Source organism: Chrysemys picta, chromosome 6, assembly GCF_011386835.1.
Source record: "Chrysemys picta bellii isolate R12L10 chromosome 6, ASM1138683v2, whole genome shotgun sequence".
Classification (NCBI taxonomy): domain Eukaryota; kingdom Metazoa; phylum Chordata; order Testudines; family Emydidae; genus Chrysemys; species Chrysemys picta.
Genome location: NC_088796.1, coordinates 19,131,132 through 19,147,487, shown reverse-complemented (window position 1 = coordinate 19,147,487; position 16,356 = coordinate 19,131,132). Strand labels below are relative to the sequence as shown.

Genomic DNA, 16,356 nt, shown 5'->3' with positions numbered 1-16,356 from the left:
TATATATATTCTTCAGAATAGTTAGGATACCCACACCATGAATCCATCCATCACTGGGTAGAAAAACCTTTCATATTCTCTTTATTATATTAGCAGAGGTATGTTAAGTAGAAGTATAGCTCAAAATTAGAGCAATAACATTTACTACTCATTTTCAAATCCAATTGTAAAATAGAGGAGTCCTAAGCTTCCAAGCTGGCATTTTCTCCCTCATCCTGCCTAAACTTGGTCACAGTATTAAAGGAGCTCTACCTCCCTCAAACAGAGAGTCAGAATCCATGGACTATAGCATTTCCAAGATATCAGTCTCTTCATTCTAGCCAGCCTCTCAGACGGCAACAGCACCAGCTTCCTACCAATCTAAGCAATGGCCCTTATTGCTGGCAGGGCAAGGAAACACCAGTAGGAGGGTTAAGATGGGCTATAAGAATGGGTGGCTGGCTCCTTGCCGTACCAATCATAGGAGTCCCGTCCCCCCCCCCCCCCCGTTCGTTCCTTTAATGAACACTTCTTTTTTAAGTCCTTCTGCTTCAGTCTTGGCCCATGTGAAAAGGTAGGCTTTAGACACCGAGCTGCCCCTTTTAAACCTGCATTCCCAGTGGATGAGTCAGCAACCACGCTGACCCCTTTTTGCAGCAGTTTTCATCTCCCCCCCCCCCCCCCCCCCCCCCCCACACCAGGCATAAAGCACTATTCCCTTCACTCGGCCGGCCAGCCAAATCCCGCCTTCCCTGCCCCCCCCCCCCCTGATTAAAGGTGCAGGGCGGTCACACGCCTAGGTCATAGTGTGAATGTAGCCTAAATATACAAGAGAGAGTGTTTTGGGCACTCTCAGGTATACACTGGAACTACCAATAAATACCAGCATTAATTTAAGTTCCAATGAATATTAGAAAAATATATCCATGCTAAAGCTCATACATTCATCAAGATGGACTTGGAGGTATAAGGATGAAAACAGGGCCATAAGGATTCCCTGTCTTCTTCCCCTGCTTTCCCATTTAGAGCAGGAGCTTGTCTTATTTGTATGAGGCGCTTTGTTTTGTTTTGTTTTCTTTTCTTTTCTAACAGAAACCATTCTTGACCAGGTATGGTTTTATTCAGCTAGATATGGGCAGTACTTTTAGTTTTGGATCCACATATAAATGAATCAGACCAATGTTTGTTTCCCAAAATATCTGAGAAAACACATTCTTAGGGGAATTTTTCTTGTGACCCCACCCCAAAGCATAGCCCTAGTGCATCTCCTTATTTTTCAAATAGCGTTTTTCTATGTAGGGCACCACTTAAGATACCAGTGTTTTTTCTTTACAGAAGCTGGAGTTACATTCCAGTTGTTTAAGCATCCCAATTTCATTGCATACCAAAACAATCAAATAAACCTATCTCATGTATATCTTCAATGTGTAATTAATTATATGTAATATATTACATTTTTAATAATTATATTTTAATGAATGAAAAAGGAGTAAGCTTGTTAGGGAAAGAACAATAATGCAGGTCACCTGCTTATCTGGTATGCCATGAGTTAACTGCTCCTTTCCTCTTGTACAATTTGGTGTCTGTCCTACATCTAGGGATTGTCAAGACAATCTCTGTGGGCTTGGTCCTTTTACCCCTGAAGTCCATGGGGCACAATGTGCTAAGCAGACCCCCAGCTGCTATCAGACCACAGACCATACTGAACCTCTTATTAGGACCTTATGCACTCCTAAAGCAATTAGCCATATCTGTTTTCACTTACTCCCTTAAGGGTAGAGATTTTCTTGTCACCCATAATTTTCAATCAGCACTTACATCACCATACCAGCTAAACAAAAGATAAGTTTACATTTAAACAAAATGCTAATTTATTTGAGAAATAGAAAGAAATACACAATAGCTCCATTTATTTAGAGTAATCTCAGGCCTGGTCTACACCTAAAACTTAGGTCAACTTAGTTATGTTGCTATGGGATGTGAATTTTTCACACCCCTGAGCATTGTAGTTAAACCAACATAAACCCTATATTAGGGTGACAGGGGAGTTCTTCTGTCAACCTAGGTACCGCCTGTCAAGGATTTACTACAGTGGTGGAAAAATCGCTTCCATCACTGTAGCAAGTGTCTATACTACAGTGCTGCAGCAGTGTAGCTGCCATGCTACAGTTGTTCCACTGCAGCACTTGTATTGTACACACATCCCATTTACTCTCAGACTATGAAATCTTCTCTTTCAGGAACAGAGCCGAGTTCAAAGTCTGAATGTGTCCAGTTTGATCTCTAGGGCAGAGCTATCTGTCAGTTCCCTTAGCTTGTTCACTTTCTCTACTATCTCTCATAGCTGTTAGTCTTCAAAGTTCTTTCCTGCAGTATATAGCAGGAATTCCTTTGTTCGTAGTAGTAAGTAGTGTCATATTGGGAACTTTGTCAGAGTTTTATATCTGTATATGCAACCTTAATCTTAATCACTGGGTTAAATTCTCCTAAAGTATCTGAATATTACAGTGTGACTCTGAGAAACTACTCTCCTTATATGCAAATGGTTCTTTGCTATTAACAAATGGGATTTCCACACATGTGGAGACAGCAAACTATTGGAGTTCATATTCTCTGTGAAGATTTGAAACAATGAGTTTTCTCCTTGCCTTTTTTTGAATTAGAGAATCACTTTCTTTAAAACAAATATCCAGAAAGAAAGTACAGAGTATTTAGGTTTTGATTTGTTTTATAGTTCACTTTCTGAAATTTGTGACTCAATTTCTAAATGTCAGTCTGAAATTATTCAAGTTACAAACTTTTAGGTTAGAATTTATAGCATTTACATTACATTACTTAAACATTTATCTCTAATTAACACCAGGTCTTGTGTTTCTTTGACTTTACATTTTTTGTTGTTATCTGTGAGTGTAAAAACTTCCTACTCTCCACTGTGATTCAGAGAAATAAATCCTAAAACTTTGTATTTCTTGCACACCTAATTTCAAACTAAGCTGAGATCACAAATAAGCAACTATTGGCCTATAATCTTATTTTTCAGTGTAGAATAATGAGTAAAAATATTACCAAAAACTAAAGCAATCAAGGATGGATGTGCAAGCAACACTATAGAAACATTTCTAAATTAATTTAATCTAAATCTCCTTCAGCTAAAGACATTAGCCCTTGAAAAGGGCTTTAATAATGGGGAAAACATTCAGATATATCTGAGTTAAAGATAAAACTGTTGACATTTCATGTGTATTTCTTACATTTTTTAGAATACTTGCTAATTACCAGAGCTGTATTTTTTGGTACTGCAGTGACAGAGGCAAAGGTGTCACTATGCTTTAATACACTGAGATAAAGAGCGGTTCTTTCTAACTTGATGTTCTCTTACCTAGTCAAGTTAAAATATACAAGCTATGATATTTCCACTTTAATTATACCTTCCATGTTGTAAAAGGAAAATAGACTCAAAATACTGTTCTCGTTCACACCAAGTACTCTTTTTTTTTTTCCCCCTGGAAATGATTTCAGTACAGAAAGAGGCTCAACCTCTTGGTGGCAGAAACAACTCCTCTGATGACAGAGGGAACCGTATAGAGTGCTTTCAAGTTTTGTAGTGGGCTTAGGTAACATGACAAGGAAGTAAGTATCAAAATTTTTCATTTGGAGTGCTTGTGCCTCCAGTTGGGTAGAGGAGATCTTTTTCTGGTGGAGGAGCTACGCTTCATAAGGGAGATTGGGCATCATAAATTGGGGATGATGCTCTTTTTAGATGCAGGAAGACTTCCCTTCTGTGATTTTGCTGCTCGTGGGAGGGTGAAAAGAGCCATCCTCTGTTTCCCCACAAAACCTAGGCTACAGCAGATTGCTGATGGATGCAATACATATCTAATTTAAAATGAAGGTTTACTCCCCTAACGTCCTTCTGTACCTCTTATTTACTCCTTCAGGGAAGTCATGATTATGGCACGTTTACTCATGATGCAATCATCATGATCAGTTTTTGTCATGTCACAGTTGTTTCCCTCGCTGTGGGCTTTGATGTCATAAGTACAGGTTGATGACTTCACTGAATAAGCAAACAAAGGGAGTGAGTGTGAGGCAAAGATCCAAACATTTGCAATACTAGTTCTGTTTTGTTTAAGTATTCCATTTCTCTCCCGTTTTCTCTAATATTAAATATTTAATGAACAGAGGTATGTATGGTGCATGGGTTTAAAATTGCTCTTTAGTGTTTTTAAGAGGATGTCTTACTTTGCTTCTTTACTGATAGTTGCTCACCTTTCATAGTAGAGCAGTGTAGATGCAAACACATTTCAACTATTGCAAATACTTAGAGTTTTAGAATATGCGCTACCTATTTTATCCATCTGGCATAATGACTAAATGCTTATCCCATACAAGGCTGTAAGTTCCCTTCTCTTATGTGGGAGGAGGGGAACCAATGGACATGAAACTGAGCAGAGGATCCATGAGGAAAGCAGTGTCTCTACATCATGTGGTTCTATGAAATTTCCAGGACAAGTCCCACTGCACAATGCAAAGTTTCAAAAACCCTTCTCCTCGTGAGTTGAATCAGAAACGACACCAAAACCAGGGAGCCTGTCTGCAGTGTATTTCTACTAACTGCCGTGAACAAAATTTTCCTTCTCCACCTGTTTTGAGTGTCCAGTAGATTTGTGCTGTTCAGTGCTTTTAATATAGGGAAGGTAGTAACACCATAGATTATTAAGATTGTCCGACAGTTCTTACCAGACCCTATTTTCGGTTGCTTATAACATTGCCAAGCTTTAGCCATTCCAGCTGAAATTTCCCAAGCCAGGTATCTGCCTCAGGCTGAATTTTTCTTGAAAATTTCAGCCAAAATGCTTCAGCTGTTTCTGAGAATGAAGCGAGAGAAGAAACAGTGGTTTTCCCCTGTTAAAAAATTCTGGCAACCTTTTCTTTGAAAAGGTGTACTGCCCCCATACTTTCGAGCACAGACTTGGAATTTGGCAGGAGAGTGGCCTTTTTGTCAGGAATGTACCTTTGGCTTTTCTTGTGAAAATCTACCCAGATTTGACCAAGTTATATGCCTTTTAAGAAATCACACTTTGCATGTGCTCAGTAGAGACTTCTTCAATTTTAGCAGCTACCTTCCTGGAAGATTCCATCCACACCGGGCATGCTCCAGCCTGTTGCTGAGCAGGACTTTCCCTGCAGTTTCAACTCTGGATTTTGTGGGCTATGTTGGGTCCAGGACTGGGCAGCTGAACTGAGAACAGGGAGCCTCTCCCTGCTGTGCTCTCAATGACCCCCCTGCTGGGCCTAGGAAGCATGGAGTAGGAAGCTGCCCGATTCAAATTCAGAGGGGACAAGAGATAGATCTAAAGGGATGGAGGTAGTAGATTGAGACCAGGAGCAGAGAGAAGGATAGGGAATGGAGGCTGGTAGGGGTGAGGGAAGAGAGAAACTAGGACAGGAAGTTGTGGGTGGGGGAAAGGAGACTGATATTTACGACCACCAGGGGAAAGGGAAGCAGGTGAAGGGAACGGTAGGCAGGTCTGATGAGGATCGGGTGTGAGAGGTGGAGAACTGGAAGTGGCTGCACAAACACACTGGGGCAAGGTGGGGAGCTACTGAAATTGGATGAAAAGTGAGATTGGGACTAGGAGCCTGTGGGGATCGGGTATGTGGGTGGGGGAGAAGATATTGGAGGCCACTGTGGGGAGAGATACCGGTTGGGTGAGGAGCTGGGGGAGTGAGAGATTGGGACAGGGAGTTCGGAGGCATTGAGACTAGATTTCATTGGGCAAGGAGCCTGGAATTTTAATGAGAAGCCTGAGGAATGGAGACTGAAGCTGGCTAGGTGAAGAGAATGGGATTGGGTCGAGGAGCCAGAGGTGAGGAAGAGACAGGATTAGGACAGGGTAGATTGGATGGGACGGGGCAGAAGGTGATGCTTGGGGGGGGAATGGGCAGAACAGTCTGTGATGACTAGTACACACTCCTCTGCAGAGCCTCTGACTCACGATTCCTGCAACTCATCATTTCTCAGCAAATATCTGTGAAACCCACTGGCAAATTGTCTCACTCCCTTGATCCACATAGAGGATGACAACTTACTACTGCTATTCTTTACTTTGTTAGCTTAAGTGGAAGGTATCTGATGGATTTAAAGGTTCCAACTCTCCTGATCAATCATGCGGGTGTCAAGATGATGCCATATGATGGAATTTATTTTGTTTTGTTTTTTTTGTTTGCTTGTTTGCTCTTTTAAAACCCTAGGAAATTACACAGAAATGCCATATTAAAAGAACATTATTAAGGTTGCAAAATCAAGCACTCAGAAGTTAGGACATACCAGAATTAAGGTTGCCTGTTCAACCTAAATCCGGTCCCCTTGTGTGTATGCATGATGATACAGTCTTTAATTACATGATCACATACTAATTTTTTTCCAGAATCCCTGATTCATTCTGTGCACAGGCTGGGCATGCTATGTGGATGGAGCTGGGTTATGAGGCAGTGAATGAGGCTGTTGTCTGCAGAAACACTGCTTAATTTGTTGCAGAAGTTGGAAGATATGTAGTGAATGAGGGAGGGAAGAAAATGTCTGGTGTCACATTTAAGGCAGTTGAATGCTGCCCTGAAGAATTGGATTCTATCCCTGCCCGTGCCACAGAGTTCCTATGTGTTACTAGTCCACTCACTTAAACCAGATTTTCCACAGTGATCATTAATTGTGTGTTCCTTATTTTCTGGGTCTGATTTTTAGAAGTGCTGAGCACTTGCAGCTGTTGGTAAAATACACTTACTTTCAGAGTTTTGTTTTGAACATATGTGCCATATAATGCCAAGTACACTGAAAACTCAGGTCCCGGGTGTCCCAAAATAGACTTTTATCTCTCTGTTCCTCAGTTCCCTTTCTGTAAAAAGGGGATAATACTCCCTCATCTCACAGGAGCATTGTAAAAATGAATGTATTAATATGTGTGAAGCATTCTGATATTGCAGTGATGAATGCCATAGAAAATCCCACGAGGAAATTAATCATTCTTTCTTCAGAGCAAGGTCTAATAGCCTGCAGTAAACAAGGCAAAGGGCCACACATTGAATGAAGTGAATACAAAATCAATAGCTGCTCGTTAAGTGAGCAATGTCCAGCCTGTGCACTGAATGAGGCAGAAATACTGTGGAAAAAATAGTATGTGATCATGTAATTAAAGACTGTTATCATAATACATATGCATTAAGGGGCCAAATTACAGTTGCACAGGCAACCTTAATTCAGGAATTTCCTAACTTCTGAGTGCTTGATTTTGCAACCTTAATGATTTGATGCAATTTTTTTTGCATGTAATATGTATATACAGCATTTATACGTTTAAGAAGTGCTTTGGGATTCTTGAAGAAGAAAGGTGCTATAAAGTGCCATAAGGTATTAATTTGGAACGATTTAGAATGTAAATATGGCAAGCTTTCATTGGTAGAAAATATGATTATGTATTAGAGGGTAAAGAAAAGCAGCCATTTCTGAACACAAGGCTACATATTACAGAGGCTTATCTGGTTATGAACGTCATATCTTTGACTATTCTTTACCATTGACTGCCATTCATTTAGAAAACATAAAGCCATATGGTCAAGTAGTATCAAATATGCAATATATTTTAAACCCCCCAAAGATGTCAAGTTTATATTTTGTCACCAAAATTGTAATATTAATATGTTTGATATCTACCTTAGCAAACAAATTAATGGCAATTAAAGATTAATGTGATGTAATTAGCATTATAATGCAATTAAATTATGAGTAAGTGGACCAGGAATAGAAAACTCAGATGTCTCACAGCCTATTTTTACACTCAATCTTTTGTTTTTCAGCAAACAGAGGAAGTGGGGCAGCAGGCAGCTCACAGACTGGTGATGCACTGGGGAAAGCACTTGCCTCTGTAAGGAAATATTTACTTTGGTTTACACGTTTATCATTTTTGAAGTGTGAACTTTAATCAGCAATGGATGCCTGGATTTTAAGAAGATGAACAGCAAACAGGAGAGATTTGATCTCAGAGGTCATCAGCTTTGAGTTACTATCAATTGAAATATTTAATGATCAATGTGAAATTATGTTTTTAAAAAGTTTTAGAGTTAATTTTATAACAGAAAAGAAATTAAATGACTGGAAATTTTATACCGTTCATGGGCACTTAATGACTAGGAGCCATGTCCTTCAATCTTCCCCACACTTGACTTATCAAAAACAATGGGAGGGAGGTTGCCTAAAAATCAGTGGTAGGTTTGGTTCTGTGTTATCAAATGATCTGTAAACAGAATTCATCTAGATTTTCTTTCAGATTTTATATTTTTCACCCTAGTTTCCATCTATTTCATTACAGTGGTCGCCATTAAAAAGCCAACATTAACCAGCAGCTGCCTCTCAGTGATCCCTGAGGTATATGGCACATTTCCCGTTTTAAGTAAAAGGAAATACTGATGCTCCTCAGATATCACTGTGCAGTTACCGTTGCATGTGTTGACTTTCTAATAAGGACCAATGTAAATTATTTTCTGGGCAGAGTGGGTTCCACTGAGTTCTCATGAGAGTTAATTTTTTTGCATATTCTGCAGATGTTTCATTAAAAAGATGAAAAAATAAGACAATAGGTTGCCCGGAATGACAGTTATAGTACAGAGTCCACTTTTAAATGGTTCCTGATATATGGCATACATGATTAACAGGGGCTATCACCATGATGCAAATTCAGTGTACTGCATATCACTGACTCTAAGCAGCAGTTAAATGGCACACCCCACCCATTCCAGTGGCACACCTGGTCTTGTCTTATCATAGTTATTGACAAGTGGTCTTTGGTGTTTGCTGTTATAAATTACCCACTGTGCCGTCCTTTGTTCCTTTTGCTCTATTTGGGCTGCTAAAGGATTTAATTTTACCATAGTATAATTTTCAGAAATGTTGTAAGGCTTTGTACAATGCTTGTTCTTAAAGCAGTCTGTGAAATAAAATGTACACACCCACCATCATGTACCCTACAGAGACAGTGGCAATCAGAACCATCTCTTAATTGGCAAGTGTCTGTTTCCATAAAGATGTCTCCATTAAGAGAATTCTAGTGTTTGGCTTCCTACATCTAATACAGTTTTGTCTTTATTTAAAAAAAGTTAAAATGAAAGTAATAGGCTTTATAACCTGTCCTGCTTTCATTTAAATGGACTGAATGCATAAGAATTCCATATTTCTTTCTGCATCAGTTTATGATGGATTTAGATTAATTCTTTATCATCTTTTAAAGATCTATTCTCCAGATCACACCAACAACAGCTTTTCATCAAATCCTTCAACTCCTGTTGGTTCTCCCCCTTCTCTCTCAGGTATTGTTATTACAATTCTATTTTACTGAACATTTCAACACATTTTTTGGTAGGAGGAATTTAAATAAACTCCTGCTGGACCTGGATGTGTGATTTACATCCAGATAATAGCATCAAGCTATTTTCTTATAAATACAGTGCCCATACAGGCCAACTATTGTACTCACTGTACTCACTGAGATGAATGGAAATACTTTATAAAAGACATATTTTGGTCAATATGAAGAGAAGGTCATAATGACTTTTAAATAGATGCCTTTACCTGCTACAAAAAAGCAGTGTTAATAGACACCTATATTCTGGCCCCAGGCAACCCCCATAAACCCTTGTGTAGATTGTTCCTAATGTTCCGCAAGAGGGCAAACATGTGTAAGGATTTAGACCACACCTCCTAGCCCATAGGCCAGGCCGCTTTGTGAAAGGAGTTGACAAGACTTTACACAGTAGCCTTTCTGTAGCTTTTGGAGGAACCACATTCCCTCAGTCATTCTGACTATTTGCCATGAGTATTTTCTCAGGGTATGTCTACCCAGCAAAGCCCGTGCCAGCTAACTCGAGCTTGCGGGGCACGGGCTGCAGTGCTATTTCATTACTGTGTAGACTTCCAGGCTCAGGCTGGAGCTTGGGCTCTAGGACCTTTGTGTTGGGAGGGTCCCAGAGCTCAGGTTCCAGCCCGAGTCCAGAAGTCTAGACTGATATGAAACAGACCCACAAGCCCGAGTCGGCTGGCACAGACCAGCCGCAGGTTTTTCTTTGTTGTGTAGACAAAGACCTCAGGGGTCCTAAGCAAAGTGCCTGCCAGAATTTGGCCCATAAAATGTGGCTGTGTGCAAAGAGCCATAGTAAGCTTAACTCATTTATAGTACACTGTGATATTGAGGATGTCCTTATTCAAAAGATACAGATACTTTGGTGGTATCATTTTATTTCTAAATAATCCTCGTAGCTGAATTTTCAGTGTGGGAGGCATATATTAGTACTAGTGAAAGGCTAAACTGAAAAGGTTCAGAGGCAGTTAGGTTCTAATGAGCATCAGAAATTGTAGACACCTATATGAAGCTAATTCAGATTGTATGAACCTTTGAGACTTTCCCACCAGAGCCTTGAACACTCCCTCACCATATAACTATATCTGAGAGGCTCTTGATCTAACTTACCTATGTTAGCTTCTTGGGGGAATCAACACTGGATCTGTTTCAGGGGGTGACCAGGCATCCTGCTCCCCCCTCTGGTCCTGTGAGACCGAGGAACTCATATGGGGCGGTCCTGTCAATCTCACTTTGACATTTTAAAAGACACCATAGTTTATACTCCTGAGTGTAGCACAGTATTGTTAAATCCTGGAGTAAGACTGATCTGTCCCTCAAGGAGATTAGCAGTTCTGGAGAGAGGGATGGATCTTATTTGCTCTGAGGTTTCACAATGCTTCAACAATCTTGGAGGCGCAAACCCCAAAGTACTTTTTGAAGAGACAAGATTCCAGTGAAAGGGTTAATGGGAGTGAGGGGTGGGCTGGCCAGCCAACACCTGAAGGCAAGCTATGTCTGAAGAAAGATAGGTCCCCAAACTTCTCCTTGAAGAGAAAAGTTCCACTGAAGAGGGGTAGGAAGCCCTCCCTCAAGAACACATGCTATTGAAAGTGAGGTATGGTGGTTGTGGTGATATTAATGAAACATGTCCCCCCAAAATGCACCCGGGGGTGGGGAGGAAGGCTGCTGCCTTTCTCCAACATCAGGCCTTCTTTGCGGATTGGCCAGCCCCCTCTCCATCATGGAGTAAGACCCAATGAAGGGTTGAAGGGTTTAGGAGGACAACAGACAGTCCTTATGTCCCTAGACAGCACCCTATGTGCTACATTTCTTTTAGGGGGCTTTGCCATCATTTCTGTCTTGTACTATAAAGAAAGGATTTGAGTGGAAGTTGAGGAAAGCAGTTGTATGTTAAGCAATATAGATTGAATTTCTTTCCATAAAGTTTACTTGATAAAGAGATCCAAGGGTCAACGTCAATACAAATAAGTGACATACATTCAAAGGAGAACTGAACTGTTTATGCTTCGGGATATAAGTGGGCCAGTCAGAAACAATATGAAAGTCCTGATGGTCACGGACGTGGCAAAATCACAAGTTAAAGACAATGAAAATCTATGGAGACCAGAATTTGGTAGTGAATGTGCCATATATAATCAACATTAACACCATTCTGTCAGTATGGCATACTGAGAGGCTAGAAAATGCCATGAGATCAATTCTGGCCTGCCCTTCTAAACTGAGAAAATGCCACTTAACTTCAGTTTTAAGCTTAAAATCCTAATAGCTCCACCTTGAATTCCCAGCCTTGTTTCATAAGAGTGTTCAAAAGATTATAGGCTTCAGACAAAAAAGACCTAACAATACGAATAATCTGATCATAGTGCCATAAACACAACCTGCTGGAGAAAGTATTTGAACCAATATTTCTGTCCTAAAGTCTAGTGTGCCCCTTTAATAGTGACATATCTTTGTTTAAAAAAAGTGATATTGCAAAAGTTGAGACCTTATATATTTCACGCTTAAACCTTCAGCAGAAACAGATTTAGTTCAATCGATGTTAACTAATATAAACCAAGAGTTAGCGCCATTTAAATTTTGTAAGTGCAAAATAACATCGTCTACCTTCAGAAAGTACAAATCTTAGCAGTTAAATGAGAGCATCTGTAGAATGACAAGTTGTAAGTGAATTTTGAGTTAGATATTCATACACTATTATTGTTTTTTTAATCCTATTTCTTAAAAAAACCCAAATCCATTAGTTTGGTGATTGAATGATTTGTTCAGTGGCATCAAATATGTCTTGAACCACAGCTAGGATAATGGGCTAGTATGTGCTAGATTTACATAGAAGTCTAGCAATCCCCTCTTAGCACTTCTGAAAATGCTACTTCTCCTTTTACCAGTGAGACATTTCCTTCTGCTGGAGCCTTTCTTAGGTACAGCTGCCGAATCAATGAAAACCTCTATGTTAGGAAGCAGCCTGGGGCAACTTTGTGGCCTGCGTCTACGTGCTTCACTACAAAAATACTTTTTTTTTTTCATCCATGTATATTTTGGAAGTTGTCCATATGTCTGCCCTATAGTCTATCTGGAAAACAGCATTTACATGTCTACAAAACCGTCCAGAAAGTTTGAAAGACATTTTTGTTTGCATAGTTCTAATGGTAATTCCCATTTTACTATTAGCAGGCACAGCTGTTTGGTCTAGAAATGGAGGGCAAGCATCATCATCTCCCAATTATGAAGGTCCCTTACACTCTTTGGTATGTTTTGATTAGAGACCTCCTCTGCCTCAGTATTTTCCATGCTGTTCTTTCCATTTCTCATCCACACTTCTCACATGGGTTTGCATTTTGTTAGCGATTACTGTGCCCTTGAATGTTTACACTATTTGATCGTTGCTAAGTTAGTAACATGGGGGCCCAATCCTTTGATTTGTGATATTTTGATATTAACTGTTACTGACTAGGATGTCGTGCTTGACCATATAACAGATAATGTATTGTTAAAACATTCCAGAATAGAGAAGGTTAATTACAAAAGGGGGGCTTTGTTTACAGCCAGGAGGGATTGCTTGAAGGGATATCAGGGAGAACAGTAAGTGGTTGCTATGAAGTAGGACAGGTGTAAGTGTTATGAATCACGTTACTTTTATTTACAGTGGGAAAGTGCAGTGGAGGGCTAAATAATACTTTTGGATTCTATGTGGTGTGCTTCAAAGTATTGTAGTTGATATGAATTGGCCAGAATTGGGGTGGTAATTATGGCTAACACTAGCGAGAGGATAATAAATAAATAAATAAATAAATACGTTGTTTTATATGGAGAGATTAGGTAAGAGTGGGGGGCCAGCTGGAAACATATTAGGGACAAATGGGCAAGGTTTTTAAAAAGTCTAAATTATTTATCCCATTCTTTTCTGTTTGTTGTCTGTCTAGATAGTAAGGAAGGAGTTGTCTCATTATATTTCTGTAGAACACCTAGCACCTATATAAATAATGGTAAAGATCAAAAATGTCTCAGTATAAAAAAGCAAAGTGTTTCTGAAGACAAAATAAATAATCATCTAATACTGAATCATGGAAAAGTCCATCTGACTTCAATGGGAATTTTCCCTTAGTCAGGAATTAGCAAGGACTGCAGTATCTGGCCCAATACAAATATGTGTATCATGATTCATTGCCAGATACTTTCTAGCTTATCCCAGCTTGCTGTGGTGTGTAGTTGTGTGTATGGAATAGCAGTGTTTTTGTAATCTGTATGCTCCAGAGATCTGAAATGAGTGAATAATTAATTTTTGTAGCAGTAAAGTTACCCAGTGATTTGGGGCTGGCCCTTTCACCTTCCCCTCCCATATCTTGTTGAAGAATAAGAAATTTTAGGCATCCCTTATCAGATATGACATGTGCCAGTGGAGACAATGTGACCTAGTGGTAATGTGAAGAGGGGATTTGAGTTCTATCCCTAACTCTGTCACTGATGCTCTGTGACCTTGGGCAAATAGTTCACCATGTGTGTCTCAGTTTCCCCATCTGTAAAATGAGGATTATAATTCTTATCTTTGTAAAATTTTATGGACTCCTTGCATGAAGGACACTATATAGCATAAATACAATGTATTATTTCTGAGTCCATTGCTTCTCCTCTTCCTATACTTGCCAACAACATGTCAGTATTTTTCTAAAAGAAAGATGATATTGGAAGGAAATAATCCAGTAAAGCAGCAATCAGATTTCTTTAAAGTCAGCATCGCTGCTGTTTATGGTTCAGATTTAGGGAGTATTCTAGTGGTAACATGGGCAGCTCCCTCTTCCCCTGGAGTGGGGTTGAGTGTAAATTTTTGTTTTAGAAAGGGATGAATTACACTAGAACAAACAAGGAAAATTATAAGAAATGCTGCCACCACTAACAGTCCAGTACATCTGTTTTGTAATTTTTTTCACATCTCATACAGGCTGCAGAGCTCTAAACTTGTAAGGAGGGGTATTTATTACTGCTCTTACCAACAATGCTTTGAAAGTAGTTTTAGGATACACAGTTATAAGGAACATTTCAGTGATTGTGGAGATGGGACTATATGGCCTTAATAGGTTCTTTCTAACTTTTTGTTCATAGTTCTTTGATTACATAGGGAGAGTAGGCCCTGTCAGAAACTGATATAAGTTAGATGTATATTCTTCTTTTTGCTTAAGGTAACACTAAAACTTTTCAAAAATCACAGAGGGCAACATATGTACAGTAATGATTATGTTCATGAGGAATCATTGAACCTGTTTTGCCCATGAAAATGAAAGCTGTGCTTGTGTTAAGTTCTCTCTAATTCCCTAGAATGCTAGTTTAATTATTTCCCTAAAAAAAATAATCGCTTTTGTTAAAAAGGGGAAGAAATAAAAGGAACTCTTTTCAGTTACACATCTCCCTTCCCCCACCCCCGACACCCACACACACATACGCCAACTAGCAGTACAGTATGTGGCATACCTAATCTGTGTGTGTTTTGTCTCAAATGTTAAATGACCCTTCACATTTGCTGATGGTTCTCTTGATTTGTTTTTCATAAACAAACAGCAAAGCCGGATTGAAGACCGTTTGGAAAGACTGGACGATGCTATTCATGTTCTCCGGAACCACGCAGTGGGGCCTTCAACAGCCATGCCTGGTAGTCATAGCGACATGCATGGATTAATAGGGCCTTCTCACAATGGAGCAATGGGAGGTCTTGGGTCAGGATATGGGACAGGCCTTCTTTCAGCCAATAGACATTCACTAATGGTAAGCTATGGAGAGTAAATGACAGTGCAGGTTTAAAAACAGTAAAGTAATTAGAATTTCTGAACTGGTTTGCAGGCTTTTAAATGATATTGAGTCTTTCTACTCATTCTAATGCTGCAGATATTTTCATGTTTATGACAAAAGTATCAAATTAATTTGTGCGAGGTTTTGTAGTACTAAAAGACATTTTTAAACGTACACTGTATATGTTTGAGGCACATATTATATTTATTTTGTATATTTTGCTCATGACCGTAAAAACTGTATTCTTTTATGTGTTTTAAGACTGACTGATGTGAGGCTGCCATTGACAAAAAGCTGCTGTACTCTGGCATCTGCCTCATTAAAAGTCCTTTCTAAAATAGTTTGGATTGTCTGAGACATTTAGTTGGCTGACAAGTGTATGAATAGTACACCATCTTTCTCCTATGCATATGCCAATAAGTATATCAGAGAGGAATCGTCCAGGTTTTTGCCTTTACTCCTCTTTGCCTTTCCATTTCAATTTGATGCACTGCTTTTTTTAGGACCCTGCAGAAATCCTGAATTCTCTCTCTTCCCTTTTTATTTTCCTATTCCTTAAAAAAAAAAAAAGTTTTAGCCTGAAACTTCTGCTCAAGACCCATCCTCCTAGGAATCTGGCTGCAGTTATAGGCCCCAATTCAGAAATGCATCCTGTAGCCTTAGCTATGGTTATGGGTTACTTAACTAATTACCCATCCCAATAGGAGGGTTTGCACTTACTTTAAATTGTGAGGGTTCAGTCCAAGATAACAATAGCAGAGAGGTTATCAATAGAAAGGGGACCCCATAGTGCACAAACACAACACAACACAGTGCTCTTTTTGTAATAATCACTTTTATTAGCCAACCAAACAACAATACACACATTGCAGTCTGGTGAAAGAGAGAGAGAACACAATGGAACATCTAGTATTTGCATTACTCACACTATCCCTTGAGAAGAAACCCAAAGTATCAGTCATAATTGTCCTCAACCTCTTCGTCACCAGTGGATGTCTTCCTGGCATCTCCGCGGGGCAAGTAGGCCAGGATACAGCTTTTATAATGTGTTATGCTGACCTTCACTATGCTTAATGCATATTCAGTAGGTTTTTCAGCCCCTTTTCCTTATCTGTATTTCCTCACCCAACTATTGTTGGAATGCCCTTCTTCCATTGGTTACTAGGCCTGTTACATCAAGCTTATTAAT

The 16,356-nt window shown here is 39.5% G+C and overlaps 1 protein-coding gene across 38 annotated transcripts in view; it reads left to right on the top strand.

Annotated features, from left to right (window-relative positions):
• TCF4 (transcription factor 4) overlaps positions 1-16,356 on the top strand; it is a 324,983-nt gene that overhangs the window by 285,294 nt on the left and 23,333 nt on the right. For all 38 annotated transcript variants that reach the window (XM_065598779.1, XM_065598775.1, XM_065598770.1 and 35 more), the window contains 4 exons: positions 7,834-7,901; positions 9,261-9,339; positions 12,558-12,634; positions 14,940-15,143. In XM_065598779.1, coding sequence (XP_065454851.1) covers positions 7,834-7,901; positions 9,261-9,339; positions 12,558-12,634; positions 14,940-15,143 — 428 coding nt within the window. The remainder of the gene's footprint in view (positions 1-7,833; positions 7,902-9,260; positions 9,340-12,557; positions 12,635-14,939; positions 15,144-16,356) is intronic.